This window comes from Artibeus jamaicensis, unplaced genomic scaffold (genome assembly GCF_021234435.1).
Source record: "Artibeus jamaicensis isolate MK-2021 breed Jamaican fruit bat unplaced genomic scaffold, CSHL_Jam_final contig_585, whole genome shotgun sequence".
Lineage (NCBI taxonomy): Eukaryota > Metazoa > Chordata > Mammalia > Chiroptera > Phyllostomidae > Artibeus > Artibeus jamaicensis.
This window is the reverse complement of record NW_026521894.1, coordinates 14,812,982-14,827,161: the sequence shown is the minus strand read 5'-3', so window position 1 is coordinate 14,827,161 and position 14,180 is coordinate 14,812,982. Positions and strand designations below refer to the sequence as shown.

The 14,180-nt window shown below is 40.3% G+C and overlaps 1 protein-coding gene across 2 annotated transcripts in view; it reads left to right on the top strand.

Moving 5' to 3' along the window:
• The window catches only part of MAML2 (mastermind like transcriptional coactivator 2), a 350,749-nt gene that overhangs the window by 327,937 nt on the left and 8,632 nt on the right, over window positions 1-14,180 (top strand). For both annotated transcript variants that reach the window (XM_037163441.2, XM_037163440.2), the window contains one exon: window positions 9,153-9,356. In XM_037163441.2, the coding sequence (XP_037019336.2) occupies window positions 9,153-9,356 (204 nt within the window). The remainder of the gene's footprint in view (window positions 1-9,152; window positions 9,357-14,180) is intronic.

Sequence of the window (14,180 nt, the reverse complement as noted above, 5' to 3'; positions counted from 1 at the left end):
CTCGGGGAAAGGACAGAGTTCTCAACCTACAGCGTGTGGGTGGATGGTCTGTGGATGGTTAGAAAATTTGTAAACTCCCTGAAATTGTAGACAACATTGTTTGTTGTATGTGTGTTTGAGGGGATGGGAGGAGAAACAGAATCCATAGCTTTGCGAAATCCTCATAAGTCACTGTTCTCCAAAGAACAGTTCAAAACCATTGCTCTAGGGACGGAAAGCTAAAAGCAAACTTACAAAGCAGAAATTTCAGGTCTGCCACAAAGAGCCCTTCTAACATTGAAAAGCTTCTTTTGTAAGAAAGAGTTCTCATTCCTTCCCCCAAGTTACCAAACTCTTCCCACTCCACCCTGACCCACTGACATTTTGTTCCTGGCCGCTCTCCCACCTAACGCTGCTTCCTCACCCATGGAACTGTTCTGTGCCAGCCCATAATAAGTGTCCACCCCAGAGGCTAAGAATAGATGCAGTGTCTTGGTGACTTGAAAATTAGGTAACCTCTGAAAGATGAACTCTGTGGTGACCACAAAACTCATTCTAATCATTTGAACCAGATTTAAGCATATAATGAGGATTTCCCTGCAGAGTGGGGGAGAAGGTTCTAAGCAAGCAAAGAAGAATGCCCTATTAAGTAGGAGGAAAAGCAGCTACTGCTTATTATTGCAAAAGACAAAGAAAAATACTAATCCAAATACCTGTGCCTGTGTTTGCACACTCCACCTTTGAACTTCTTCCCTCCCCCAACCCTCACTCCTGACAAGTCTGTTCTATCAGACAAGCTATAGTTCTCTCAAGCAAACAGATTTTTATTACATTCATTTCCCCTTAATACGTTTGCCTAATGTGTTTGTAAATACGTTCTTCATCTTTTAGTTAAATTTGTAACCTTGTGCAACTCAGTTTCTTAACCTTTCTGGGCAGTGTCTTCATCTGTAAATGAAGCAGCAAGGTGGAAGATCTGCGAGTTCTCGCTCTTTAGTTCTCCAAGGTGGTCATGGTGGCTGGAGTGGTGGGTTGTTGTACGCAGATCTCATGATGGGCATTTCTCATCCCCAATTTGCCGGTTCCTATCAAGGACTGCAGGTTCTTTCTCTAAGGCGTTTTTTATCAGTTTAGTGTAAAGTAGCATTATTTGGCTAGCACAGCAGAAGAGAGTGAGAGTAAGCAAACTCTTGCCACAAAGGGCTGGCTAGTAAATATTTTAGGCTTTGTGGGCCATTACGTTTTTGTCACAGCTCTTCAACTCTGCTGCTGTAGCGTAGCCACAGACAATACATAAATCAATGTGTATGGCTATGTTCCAATAAAATTGTATTTACTATAAAAGGTGCCAAGCTGGATTTGACTGGTCATACCATAGTTTACTGACCCTTGAGAGAAAAGACTGGAGACTTGGAGATAAGCAGTGTTTTATATCTTCAGTCTTTCTGTTTAAAACTTGTATCCTGGATTATTTCCTGATAACTATTTTATTGTCATTGTTGTGTCAAATAAGAACTGTTCCATTACTTTAGCTGCCCATGGCCACCTCACTCTCCACGCCCCAAATAAATAACTTAAGTGGGCCTGCCAGCTTGTAGGGAATCTGAAACAGTTAAGGCAGCTTGTTTCTCAGGCATAGAGATAAATAAATGGCTTAATAAGTAGACAGTTCAGAAGATGAATAGCCTGGAGGAACAGTTGAGCAGTTAGTTCGCTGAGACAGGGAAAGAAGAGGGAAGGGGGGTGGAGATTAATTGAATAGCAAACCGGTTTGTGAGATCTACTGTACAAACATGCCCAGCTGGGTACTTTATCTTGAATTTGCTTTGCAAATTGCAGATGCCTAACGCTGGAAGCCAAGAAAAAGAAAGGGCAGTCATCCCAGGCCAGAATGCTCTTGTGAATCCAAGTTACTTCATGTCTGTGGGGGGAAACCTTTATATACCCCCCCTTCTAAAATAAGTTAAGAGAAACAGAGAGCTATTTTACCCAGATGCCTAGAACAAAATGAACATTTTTAGAGATTTTTTTTAATATTAAGAGAACAATACCTGCCCGATAACTTTGTTTGCTTTGTGAAACTTACTATAGCTTGATCAGCCCACAAAATTGCTTGAACAGTAAAACTGACTGGATTTAGTGAGTCTTACTAGTTCGTCACATGTCAGTGAGACCAGGAACATGCTTGTTTCCTGCTACACGACTTCTCTGATTGGACCCTGCTCTATGTTTGACTGAAATCGCTCCTGCTTGACAAACATTGGCACTCCACTAAAATGGAAGGAAGAGGTTGTCCCTGCATTTTTATTAGTTAACAATTTTTTTAAGTTTTTCACATATTGACCATAATTTACAGAAACATTTTATCAACGTAAGACCCGAGGGGCTGAGCATATACTCACTCTGGTATGTGTGTATTGAGATTTATAAAGTTTTCTTCATATATGCAGTTTCTTTAAATATTTATTCCTAAAATTTTACATAAGAGAGTATTGGTGAATTAGCTGTTAGGACTGGAATAGAGGGGATTTATTTCTAATTTTTAAATTTAGACCTTTTTTTTCCAAAGGTCTAAACTGGCTTCAAACTGGCTTTAAGAGAAATATAGGCATAACAGGAGGGACGGGTGAACTGTCCTCTAAAGAAGAGAGATACCTGTTTAAAGGAGTTCCAGTGGCCCTGGCTGGTGTGGCTCAGATGGTTGGAGCATCGCCCCTTAATCCAAGCATTGCGGGTTCGACTCTCAGTCAGGGCGTATACCTAGGTTGCAAGTCCGGTCCCTGATCTGGGCAGGTATGATCCCCAGTCAGGGTGCATACACTAGGCAGCGAATTGATATTTCTCTCATATTGATGTCTCGCTCTCACATTGATGTTTCTCACTCTCCTTTCCTCTCTAAAAGCAATGTAAAAATGTCCTTGGGTGAGGATAATTTTTTTAATTAAGTGTTTCCTTAATTTTCTGTCGAGTTTTATTGACATAGTTTGCAGTCTTGCTGTGGTGATCCATGGGCAAGATACGAAGTCACCAATGTAACAAATTTAGAAAAACATTTTTGGCCACATTTTTTATACATTACAACATGCATCCAGCTCCCTGTAAATGTAAATTAACCTCACACACTGCTACTTACTTATGAACATGCCTTGACTGCCTCCAGCTAAAAGCATTGCTCATCGCATACCTGATTTACCAACTGGTTTCCTAGCATCCTTGAGACCATTCTAGAAGATAAATTTCCCACCAATAGTCCAGTTGGAAAACTTGAAAGTATAGACAAGCTGGAGAATTGTCCAGGAGGCTGCATGGACTTTGATCCCCAAGGCCCAGAAGAATGCATGTTACATAGTAGATGCTCAGTAAATATTTGTTGAATGAATGAGTAAGAGTAGTGTGGAGAAAATTCTAAAGCCATAGCTTAACTATTGACAGAAGTTTATTTTTAAAAATACAGACATTCTCTCATTGTTCTAGCCGTCCTGTGCTGGATTAAACCACGGATCAAGAAGCTTTAACCATGTTTAAACACTGGCATACTACTCTAACTCAGTGGCTTATCTAATGCTGTAACAGGACTTTCAAATCTTAAATACACACACACACACATAGATGTGGAAAATTATGTATAAACTCATATTAAATGTAAAGTTATATTAAATTCCAGGAAGATAGGACCAGAAGCCTACTTCATAGATTAGCATCATATACTATGATTTTATTGGTAGAAGCAGAAAAAAATGAAAGATCATTTAATTTCATGATTTGAACAAGTGTGTGGCTATTGTTTGCTGCCAAATCAATCTTTACTTCTGACTTCTCTACAAAACTAGGTTTTCCATCATACAAAACACTGTATCAGTGGTACTACTAGTTCATTCACAATCTCACACACACACTTTCATGAATGGGCTACCAGTGTGCCACTTTTACCATGGCCTTCACTTGCTCCGGAGGTAAAAATGAGTGTTGAGAGGGAAACAGATGAATTCTATCAATTCAAGTTCTATACAGGCTGAGTGTAAGGCCAAGAGTCTGAATGTGGGAACCAAAGCCAACACATTGGAACCTATTTTTCTTTCAAACTATTTTATGTGCTCACATTTGCACATCTTGGCAATGACAGCACACCTGTGTAAGGGGGTGTTTTGTGCTTCATAGTTAACGTAAGGGTAAAAAAAGTAGCATCAGCCAATATTATTTCAATCGTGAATTAAAAGAATGTGTGTGATAAAGTGCATGGTAAGGCCCCGGAGCTAGAAGCTGCAAGGTTTAAAAATTTTCTACACAATTCCAAAAGAGAGCTTATCTCTTACTTTTATATCTTTTGGTATTGAAAAGGAATTAAACTAGAATTAGCACGGTCCATCTGTTTGATTAGAGAGAGAAAGAGACATGAGTACATTTTCTTGGCATGCAGATCTTCTATAAATCTTAGAGGAGTGTGGTTTTCCAGATTTCACTGGAAATTATTTTGATGACGTTCACCAATGCTACCAACATTAAGCACTCTTTTCTTTTTCTTCATTTTTCTCCCTTCCTACATACTTTTTAAATCTTCAAAAAATAGAAAACTGCCTAGCATATAGTAGATATTCAGTAAAACTTAGGGAATTCATTAGTGGGTGAATGAATGCATGGGTAACTAAATTAGGCATCATGAAATCTGGATTTTCATTCTAAGGCATTGGTAGGTATCACACCACCTAACAGAAATCTCTGTGCATTGCTTTTTACCATAGTAACTTTGAGTGAGTGGGTATGTGGGAAAGTGATGTGTGTTTCTTAGATTCCCAGGTAAACTAAAAGCCAGAGATTATAACTTCAAATGCCTACGTGGGTCAAGCAAGTAGTAGAGATGAGGAAAATAGGTGGATATCACCAAACAGGGAATAGTGGGGACTGTGGCCAACTGAGAGCAAAGGGGCCAACCTGTGTTTACAACATAATGGGAGCCAAACACAGCGCACCTGTGATCCAAGTTCACTTGCAACGTAAGTTCCTTCACAGAGGTCATTGTTTTTAAACCATCTCTGTCATATGTAAAGTAATAGAGAAATAAGTAAATAAGAAAAATATTAATCGCTAAAATTTATCAAGCACTACTAAGTTCCTGGAACTGTTCTGAATTTCATCTGACCTAATTTTAGTCATTAACAAAATTACCTCCATTTTACAAATGAGCACATTAAGGTATAACACTTACTAAATGTATGTTGGTTTCTCTGTTGAAAAATAATTGGATGTGAAGAAATTAAAAAAAAAAAACCCAGCACAGCAAAGAGCACACTAACAGTGCACTGAGGTGAGTCCTTAACCCAATAAAAGAAGCACTCACCAAAAGACAGACCATCAGAGAGTGCCGTTCAACTCATCTCCTGACATCTCCTGACATCTCCAGGTAGGAGGCTGGCGGTAACTGCACAGGTAGCTCACGAAACCACTGCGTGTCCAGTGGAGTTGACACACAGCACAGCTCTCTGCAATGTGCAAGGCCTGTCTCCCTCGCTTCGCAACAAACAAATAAACAAACTGTTTCTCCTCTGTGTTAAAATAACGTTAACAATTATGAGCGGCTATTGTTTATTAAGTGCTTATTTACTATGTGCTGAATATTTTGGGTGTTGTATTATCTCCTCTAATTCTCTCAGGGGCCCTGTGAAGGCAGCGCTGTTGTTCCCATGTTACAGGAAATTGAGGTGAATGAAGGCGAGTCACCTTCTGCCAGATCACACAGCTAGTAAGAGCCAGAACTGAGACAGGAATCCCGGCAGGTCCATCTCTAGAGCTCATGGTTGTGTCCACCGCCTGGCCATGCAAACATGGCTGAAAGAAAAGTGAATTTAACTTTCTATATGTTTGTCAACTGGATCTTCAAAATTGAAAATCCTTTTTTTCACACAGTCTTGCACTCAAGTCCAAATTATATCACAGAGAAGAGCAGACCATTTCTAATCAGGTTGAAGTGGAGAGTGGAGGGCCAGCCACTGCCTCCAGTAGATTCTCTCACGTTGATTTCTCCAACATCCGTCTCATTATCTTTACACTTCTCTGACCCCACCTCTTTCTCCCTGTCACTGGCTCGCTTCCCTCTCATCAGTGTGGGTGGACTCAAGACTCAGCACTCAACCTTTCATGTATTTCCTCCTCCACTTGCCCTCCAAGAGCACTCAACTCACAGATCTCCGTCGACCGCCACCCTGCGATGGCACTCATGCTCATCTCCTGGCCCAACTCCTAGATGCCTGGAGGGCAGGTGGGTTGGCATCTTTCCCAAAAGCCATGGTGGATTTAAAGTTGAGAGAATTGACTGGACTTTGGGTGCAGATGTGTTAGAGGGTGGTTCCTTCAAGCTGCTCAGAGCTGGCTTTGATTATTTTTAATTAACTGGTGAGGAGGGTCAACCCCTCTTAATACCCATCCCCCTTACCTACTCCCCAGCACACTCCCTTCAACAGGCCTAATTGAGGGGCTCACCCCTGAGGGGAGTGCTCAGGAAACATTTGCTTCATGGACAGATGGGTTGGCACAGGTTTAAAGTATGAAAATATTTCTCATCAACGTTTCTCATCTCAACTGCAAAATAATATAGTGATTGAGAACTAGATCTCTCTGAGCTACAAAATTGGGATGATAATACAGGTTTTGCTCCTCGTTTTGTTGGAGGTGGAAATGAGAGAAATCGAGTAAAGCCTGAGCAGTGACTGGCCAGTAATAAGCTTCAGTGCAAAGATATCTTTAAGAGTATTTTGTATCACTTTTCTTTTGAGGCAGTTGGTGAGCTCTGTAGCCCCAGGGATTACTAAAGCAAGGCCATGCTTCCTATATCCCCAGGCTTTTTTAAAAATTTAATTATTGTTCAAGTACAGTTTTCTGTCTTTTACTCCCATCCCAAATCACCCCCCATGCTCCCCACCTCTCTCCCATTTTCACCCCCTTTAGTTGTTGTCCATGTGTCCTTTATACTTATTCCTGTAAATCCTTCCCCTTTTCCCCTGAAATTCCCTCCCCTCTCCCCTCTGGTCCCTATCAGCCTGTTCTCTATTTCAGTGTCTTTGGTTATATTTTGCTTGCTTGTTTGTTTTATTGTTTAGCTTCCCGTTAAAGGTGAGATCATATGGTATTTGTCTTTCACCACCTGGCTTATTTCACTCAGCATAATACTTTCCAGTTCCATCCATGCTGTTGCAAAGGGTAAGAGCTCCTTCTTTCTGCTGTATAGAATTCCATTGTGTACATGTACCATAGTTTTTGGATCCATGCATTTAGTGATGGGCACCTAGGTTGCTTACAACTCCTGGCTATTATAAATTGTACTGCTATAAACATTGGGGTGCATAGGTTCTTTTGGATTGGCATTTCAAGGTTCTCAGGATATAATCCTAGCAGTGGAATTGCTGGGTCAAAAGGCAGGTCCATTTTTAGTTTTCTGAGAAAATTCCATACTGTTTTCCATAGTGGTTATACCAGTCTGCAATCCCACCAACAGTGAATTAAGGACCCCTTTTCCCCACAACCTTTCCGACATTTGTTGTTTGTTGCTTTGTTTATGATGGCCATTTTGACCAGTGTAAAGTGGTATCTCGTTGTGGTTTTAATTTGCATCTCTCTGATAGCTAGCAATATTGAGCATCTCTTCATGTGTCTCTGGATCCTCTGTATGTCCTCCTCGGAGAAGTGTCTGTTCAAGTCCCCAGGGTTTTTTAACTCAGCAGATAACTAAAGAAAGAGAAGGAGATGAAAGGGAAGAGACTTACAAATGCAGTACGTACATACTACTACTTGTAATGAGAGTTCCTTTATCCTTCTCATTGCTGTAACCTCACACAGTCCAGTGGGGGAATGACAGTTGGATTTTATTGCTGTCATGTATCCAGCGTTTCTCAAAGAACAGTCCCAGGCCCATGAGCATTAGAATCCCCTGGGCAGATACCCAATCTACAGCCTCAGAGTTCCTAGAGCAAGGCCCGGGCATCTGCCTCCCAAATGAATATCATTAGAATGCGAGGATCTTAGACTTAGTACTTGCATTACATAATGTAAAACTTGTTACTTTATGTGCTTATACTTTTACATGTAATTGTGTAATTTCTTCCTTATGATAAATTCTCTAAGGTGAGGGCAATATTTTCTAGTTTCCTTGTAATCCCAACAGTGTACAGCTCACTACTAAACACATCATTGGGAATAATGAAAATACTAGGCGGGGTTTAGCTTTCTACACTGCAGGGCCCTGACCTGTGGATGTTTAAAGATTGGTAGAGATTTCCAATTAGAACGTCAATTCACTAATACCCAATATTATTCAATATACCATGTGAGTTTTTAATCAATATTTTCTTGTAACCAGTTGGTTGCGTTCTCTTTTATTGAGTAAGCACTGAGATATCTGACTTGTTGACCAGGGAACAAAATTAACACAAGTCTCAGAATAACAAAGTCCCTTTTGAGTTTCCAAGTGTTCATAAAGCAGAAATCACAAGCCTTCCTGCCTAATCAGAGAAAGCTGGCCCTCTTCTATTGAAAATAGTTATTCAATGGGTATTTCTTGGTTTTGGAGAGAGAGAGACAGACAGACAGAGACAGAGAAAGAAAGACAGAAAAGGAGACATCGATGTGTTGTTCCACTAACTTATGCATTCGTTGGTTGGTTCTTGTACGTGCCCTGACCAGGGGATCAATCCCACAACCTTGTGGTATGCGGATGATGCTCTAACCAACCAAGCTACCTAGCCATGGCCAGTTATTCAACTTTTAAATATATTAATTAAAACCTTATTTTCATTGCAGGATCAGCATTGATATGTGCTAACTTTAGGGAACAGGAAGAACTTGTCACTTTATGATGTGTTTGGTGCTGAGCAATTGAGAGATTTGCCATATGCTTTTATGGTAGTTGGAGGTTCCATAAACGCCTTCCAGAATGTGGAGGTTCCACTATCAGAGTCAAATGGGAGCCTTTCCAGTTCCCTAATGTATTTAACTTAGCTGCTTTGTTTGCTGTGATACGCAATTATTTCTTCTACACTTAAAGAGCAATTCTCTGCTCTCCAACCCATTAACCATGTTTGATCTTAACAAGATGAAAAATGTTTGGAATCTAAGCTTATGATCTTTGTGATACATTTTTCTTCTTTTAATTCACAGTAGCTTTTTTCCTCCTTTCTTTTCTTTAGGATCAACACTCTGTGGTAGGCCAGAACACAGGCCCCAGTCCAAGTCCCAACTCCTGTTCAAATCCAAACACTGGAAGTGGTTACATGAACTCCCAGCAATCACTGTTGAATCAGCAATTGATGGGAAAGAAACAGACTCTACAGAGGCAGATCATGGAGCAGAAACAGCAACTTCTCCTGCAGCAGCAGATGCTGGTGGATGCGGTAAAACTTTCTCCTAACGTCTACTGTGCAAACCTACTGGGCCGACAGAGGGAGTTCATTATTTTCCATTTCTACTCACTGCCCTTTTCTCTGTGCCTATTTACATGACAGCAACAAGTGTGTTCTGGCTATAAGAGAAGTTAATTCTATACATACTCAGTGCTTTGGGGAAAAAAAAGAAAAAAACTTGATTTACCAACTGCTGGAAGGATGGAACGCATGGCACCTCGGCTCACTAACCCTGCCCAGCCCAGGAATGCCACCGACATGGGCATTTGGTTAAGCAAAAGAAACCAGTCTTGTCCACAGCCCTGAGGGGCAGAAGTAGTGAACTCTAATCACCTCAAATCCAAACTGATTTTAGAGATAAAAGAATTTTAAAAGCCAGCATGGAGTTTCACACATTAAGATATCACTTTCGAAATAAAGCATCTCAGAATGGGAGGTGTTTTTAAAGAAAATTGAAAATGTATTTCCCACTTCATCATAGTGAAGTGGCCTTGAAGAAAGTCAAGGCCGTTACTTCCCACACAGTATCCAAACCTTTATCCCTGCTTCAATATTTATCTGTTTATCGCTTCTGTTCTCTCAGACTTACGCATACACTCACCGACTGATCCAAACTCCTACCTCCTAAGATCAAGGCCCTATCTTCAGGTTTCATTCTCTCCCTTCAAACTATTTGGTCTAGTGAAAGAAGAAAGGGACAAAGTTAACTCTCCAGGTTGACAGAGACAAGGAGAAAGGAAAATAAAATTTAAAAATTATACACTCAAGGAGCTTTATAGAAAGAGTCAAAAATCCAAGATGTGATGAGCTCTATAATCCATTCAGGAAATATTTAGTAATTTACAATAAGATGTAGCCATAAACCAGACAGACCCTTTCTTTGTCCACATGGTGCTTGGAGCTCACTGGGGATATCAAATAAATATGCAGCTGCAATGCATGTAATTAAATGCTATGGTGTGGGCACTGCTAGAAATGGTTCCAGAAAGGAAGCTATATCCACTGAAGACCTGAAGGTGAAGTGAGAGATGCGGCTGAAGAGCCGGGCTTTACAGCCGGAAAAACCAGCACTCCCAAAGACCCAGAGACAATATACTGCATATTAAGTAGCTGAGGCATAGAATGTGCACAAGCATAGGGAAAAGCCAGAGAATAGAGCTTAAGACATCAGAATTTACAGAAGCGTTGGAGAAGATGTTAAGGATTTTAAACAAGGAAGTTCTAGATTTAGATTTGCGTTATAATAAAGGTATAAACACAGTAAGGAAAAATGTAGTGGGGGAAAATACAAAATCCAGCCTGGAGAGTTTGGGGATAGTCTCCCAAAAGAGGTAAAACTTGACTTTGAGGGACTGTAGGGTCCTGGTGGATAGAGTAGATAAGGCCCATCATTCAGGTGGAGGGTGGGCTGGAGACCAAAAAGCACAGCCTATGTATGTATTTGTTCATCAGACTGAGGGTGTATCATGAAATGCTTAATACGTAATGGAAAGTATACATAATACTATAACAATTATTGATATTTTTAGGAATGACAAATGGAATAAGTTTGGAATTCAAAGCATAGAAGAAGACGTAAAAATAAATTTATTTGAATTTGAATAAGGAATTGTGAGAAATAAATTTACAGGTTACCTTGAGTATTGCTCTACGTTGTAAGGTGCAAGGGTGTCCAACTCATGACCTGAGGGCTGCATGCAGCCCAACATAAAATCGTAAATGTACTTAAAACATTTTTGTATTGCTCATCAGTTTCATTAGTGTTTGTGTATGTAGTATGTGGCCCAAGACAACTCTTCTCCTAGCGTGGTCCAGCCAGAAGCTTGGACACCCCTGGTAGGGGAACCACTGAGAGAAAGTGACCCATCTGACTCCTTCTGCAAATCATAGTTTTGAGAACTCAGGTTCACTCACTCACTCACTCACTCCCACTTTTTTTTTACCTTATAAACTAAATAGCTTAGAAACAAGGACAGTAGAAGAGAAAAATGCACCGTATAAGATTAACTTCCCGGTTACCCTCTCATTACTCCAATCAGCAATACTAACCTGTTGAATTATATAATCTGCATAGGTTGAGTGTCTGAAGTTGCAGCTCTGATGGAAAGGCGAGGAAGCACTCCGACAGGGTCCTGTCCTGGCTCTGGCCTCTCCCCCATTGAGCCCAGCTGAGTCTCTGCTGGGACAGGTGCAAAGGGCAGGGACCTAAGCTGTGAGGGATGAATGAGACCAAGGCTACTGCTTTTGTGGTTTTTATAAACCATTCACATTTCTCTTGTTTGGATGCCATTGAGGGTGCCTGTACTTTTTAGCATATTCAGGAAGAAACAGTCTTTGATGCCACTTTACATTAGCATATGCTTTGTAGTCATTCGCAGTCAGTTGGCAAGACCAGAGACGTGCCTAAATTGAGACATTTGCTCCTGAAAGTGTGTTATCCTTACTGTCTGTTACTCTTCCACCAATGAAGCACAAGGAGGAGAGATGAGTGGAACTTATGACAATGGATATCATAATTATCAACATGTTTTGTGTGCACCTACTATGTACCAGGTACCATGCTGAGCTTTTTCAGAATTAAAGAATTAATCCTTACAAAAGGAGTATGAGAGAGGTCCTAGTATTATCCCCATTTTGCATTTTGAGACGGCAAAGCTGAAGCAGGACAGTTGGATATCTGCAGCAGAAGATTATCTCTATATTAGGTTTGTAGGTCCAAGAGATTGGGTTATCCTGAGACATTAGTTGATAAGTTTAATTTCATGGTGCACAGAAGTGATCTCAGGGATGCCTGTGAGTTTACACTCTTGTAGAATGGGAATGTTATTCTCTAGCAAACGAAGCAGTCTCCATTCAGTGTTGGAATCTGGTCTTTTCTACTTTTCATCACAAAGTGACAAATTGGCTGTTGTGGGGTAGCCCATATGCAAGACCATTAAATCTAACTCATTTGTGAACAAGCAGTTCAAGAAACTCCAGTTTCCAGAGATGTATATGTTAACACTTTGAGTAACCAGATTTAGCATTTGGGAATAAAAGTCAGTAATTAAATTACATATATATAAAATAAGTCCAGATTTAAAATCCAGTCTTTAATGGGTAGCCGAAAGCCTGACTTCTCTCTCACTCTCTCTCTCTCTCTTTCTCCCCCTCCCTCCCCTGCCTTCTTTCCCTCTGTCTCTCTCTCTCACACACACACACACACACACACACACACACATGACACACACATGAAGCCTATTTTCTTCAATATAAACAGCAGAAACACCTAATTACATAAGAAAAAATAATAGATGCTTTTGAAAAAGAGAAGATTTCAGAAAGTCTCATGCTTGGCATACAAATCAAAACTGTCAGCTTGCACAATAGTTTACAACAAGAATGGCTGAACATTGCCACATTTGGGTTCATAGAACATCTCAGGCTGTTTTTTAAACATTTAGGGTTTGGGTAAAACCAAAGTGTTTCACCAACCACTTTTTCCCTTAATTTGTAAACCCATATTTAAAAGAAATGTAATCCATATGTTTCTGATTCATTTACACTTAGCTCATCAAAATTGCATTTTATATGAATTACTTGATGCCCAAGAAACCATGTGAGTCTTTCAAGTTGTTTTTTTCTTAGAAACAAGAATTTGAATTTGGTTTCTTGTTGTTTTAAGGCTGGTTTTTTCCCCCTGTATAGTAAATTTATTCCACTTAGGAAGTTTGAAATTTGGTGGGAAACTGAGAAATACATGGTTTAAGTGGTTGTAAGTCCACATTTGGCTTCCATCTGATTTACCCATTTATCTGTTAAAAGGATTTCTTTTCCTTTTGACTTTTCTGTAATTACAGTGTCCTCCGTCTACCTATGCCAATTATTTTTATCTTTGAAAACGCAGGTTGCTTTGGGGTGCAGTGAAACAATTTAAAAAATTCCTGATCCGTGCTGAAAAAGGAAAAAAAAAAAGCAGTCCCTGATGTGCAGAACTGATAGGACACTCAGCGCCAGGCCATTTTGTCCTCTGTTGGACATGTCACATAATACTAACCTCAGACAGGGCTACTCTGAGACCAGGATAAAATGAGGCAAAGTTAAGTCCACTTCAACATCTTGTCTAAAAACAGATATAAACAAGGTCACTGTGCAACCCACAAAATACCCAAATCTCCCTGTTTATCTAAATGAGTGACAGCTACATCATTCTCAATCACTCAACCAACCTCACTAAGTTTACAATCCAGAACAAACCCTTACTTCCTTACACCCTCCCTAAATCCCCCAATCAATGCCTGAATCCCATAACAGTTTCTTTCTAACATGCTCCTACACAGGCACCCAGGGTCCCCCATGTTTTGCATTCTCCCTCATTGCAATGTAAAAGAATGTCCCCTGTGTCCTCTCTTAGCTCCCAAAGAAACCTGCTCTAAAGATTTACAGGTGGGTGATTTCAGAAGGCAGAGAAGATGGGAGCCTGGGAAGTGTCTGTGCTTTGAGAAGGGAGCACAGAGAAACAGAGCAGCAAGGGGCCCTTCTGTGGTAGGCAGGAAAGAGCCTGAGTTTTTGACTCAGGATTTGGTTTCTGTTCTGCTGCTATATGATCTTATGTACGTTACTTAGCTTAAGAAAGCTTCTATTTCCTGATCTAGGAAGTGGAAATAACATACCTACCTTCAAATATTGTTTACGAGAGGTAAAATGAAGTGAAATGCATATAGCACCCCTACCAGTTAAGAGTTGCCAGATTTAGCAAATAAAAATACAAAATGCCCCAGTGTCTTGTATTTTATCTGGAAATTCTACTCCTATGCTTTCTATGTTGGACCAGAC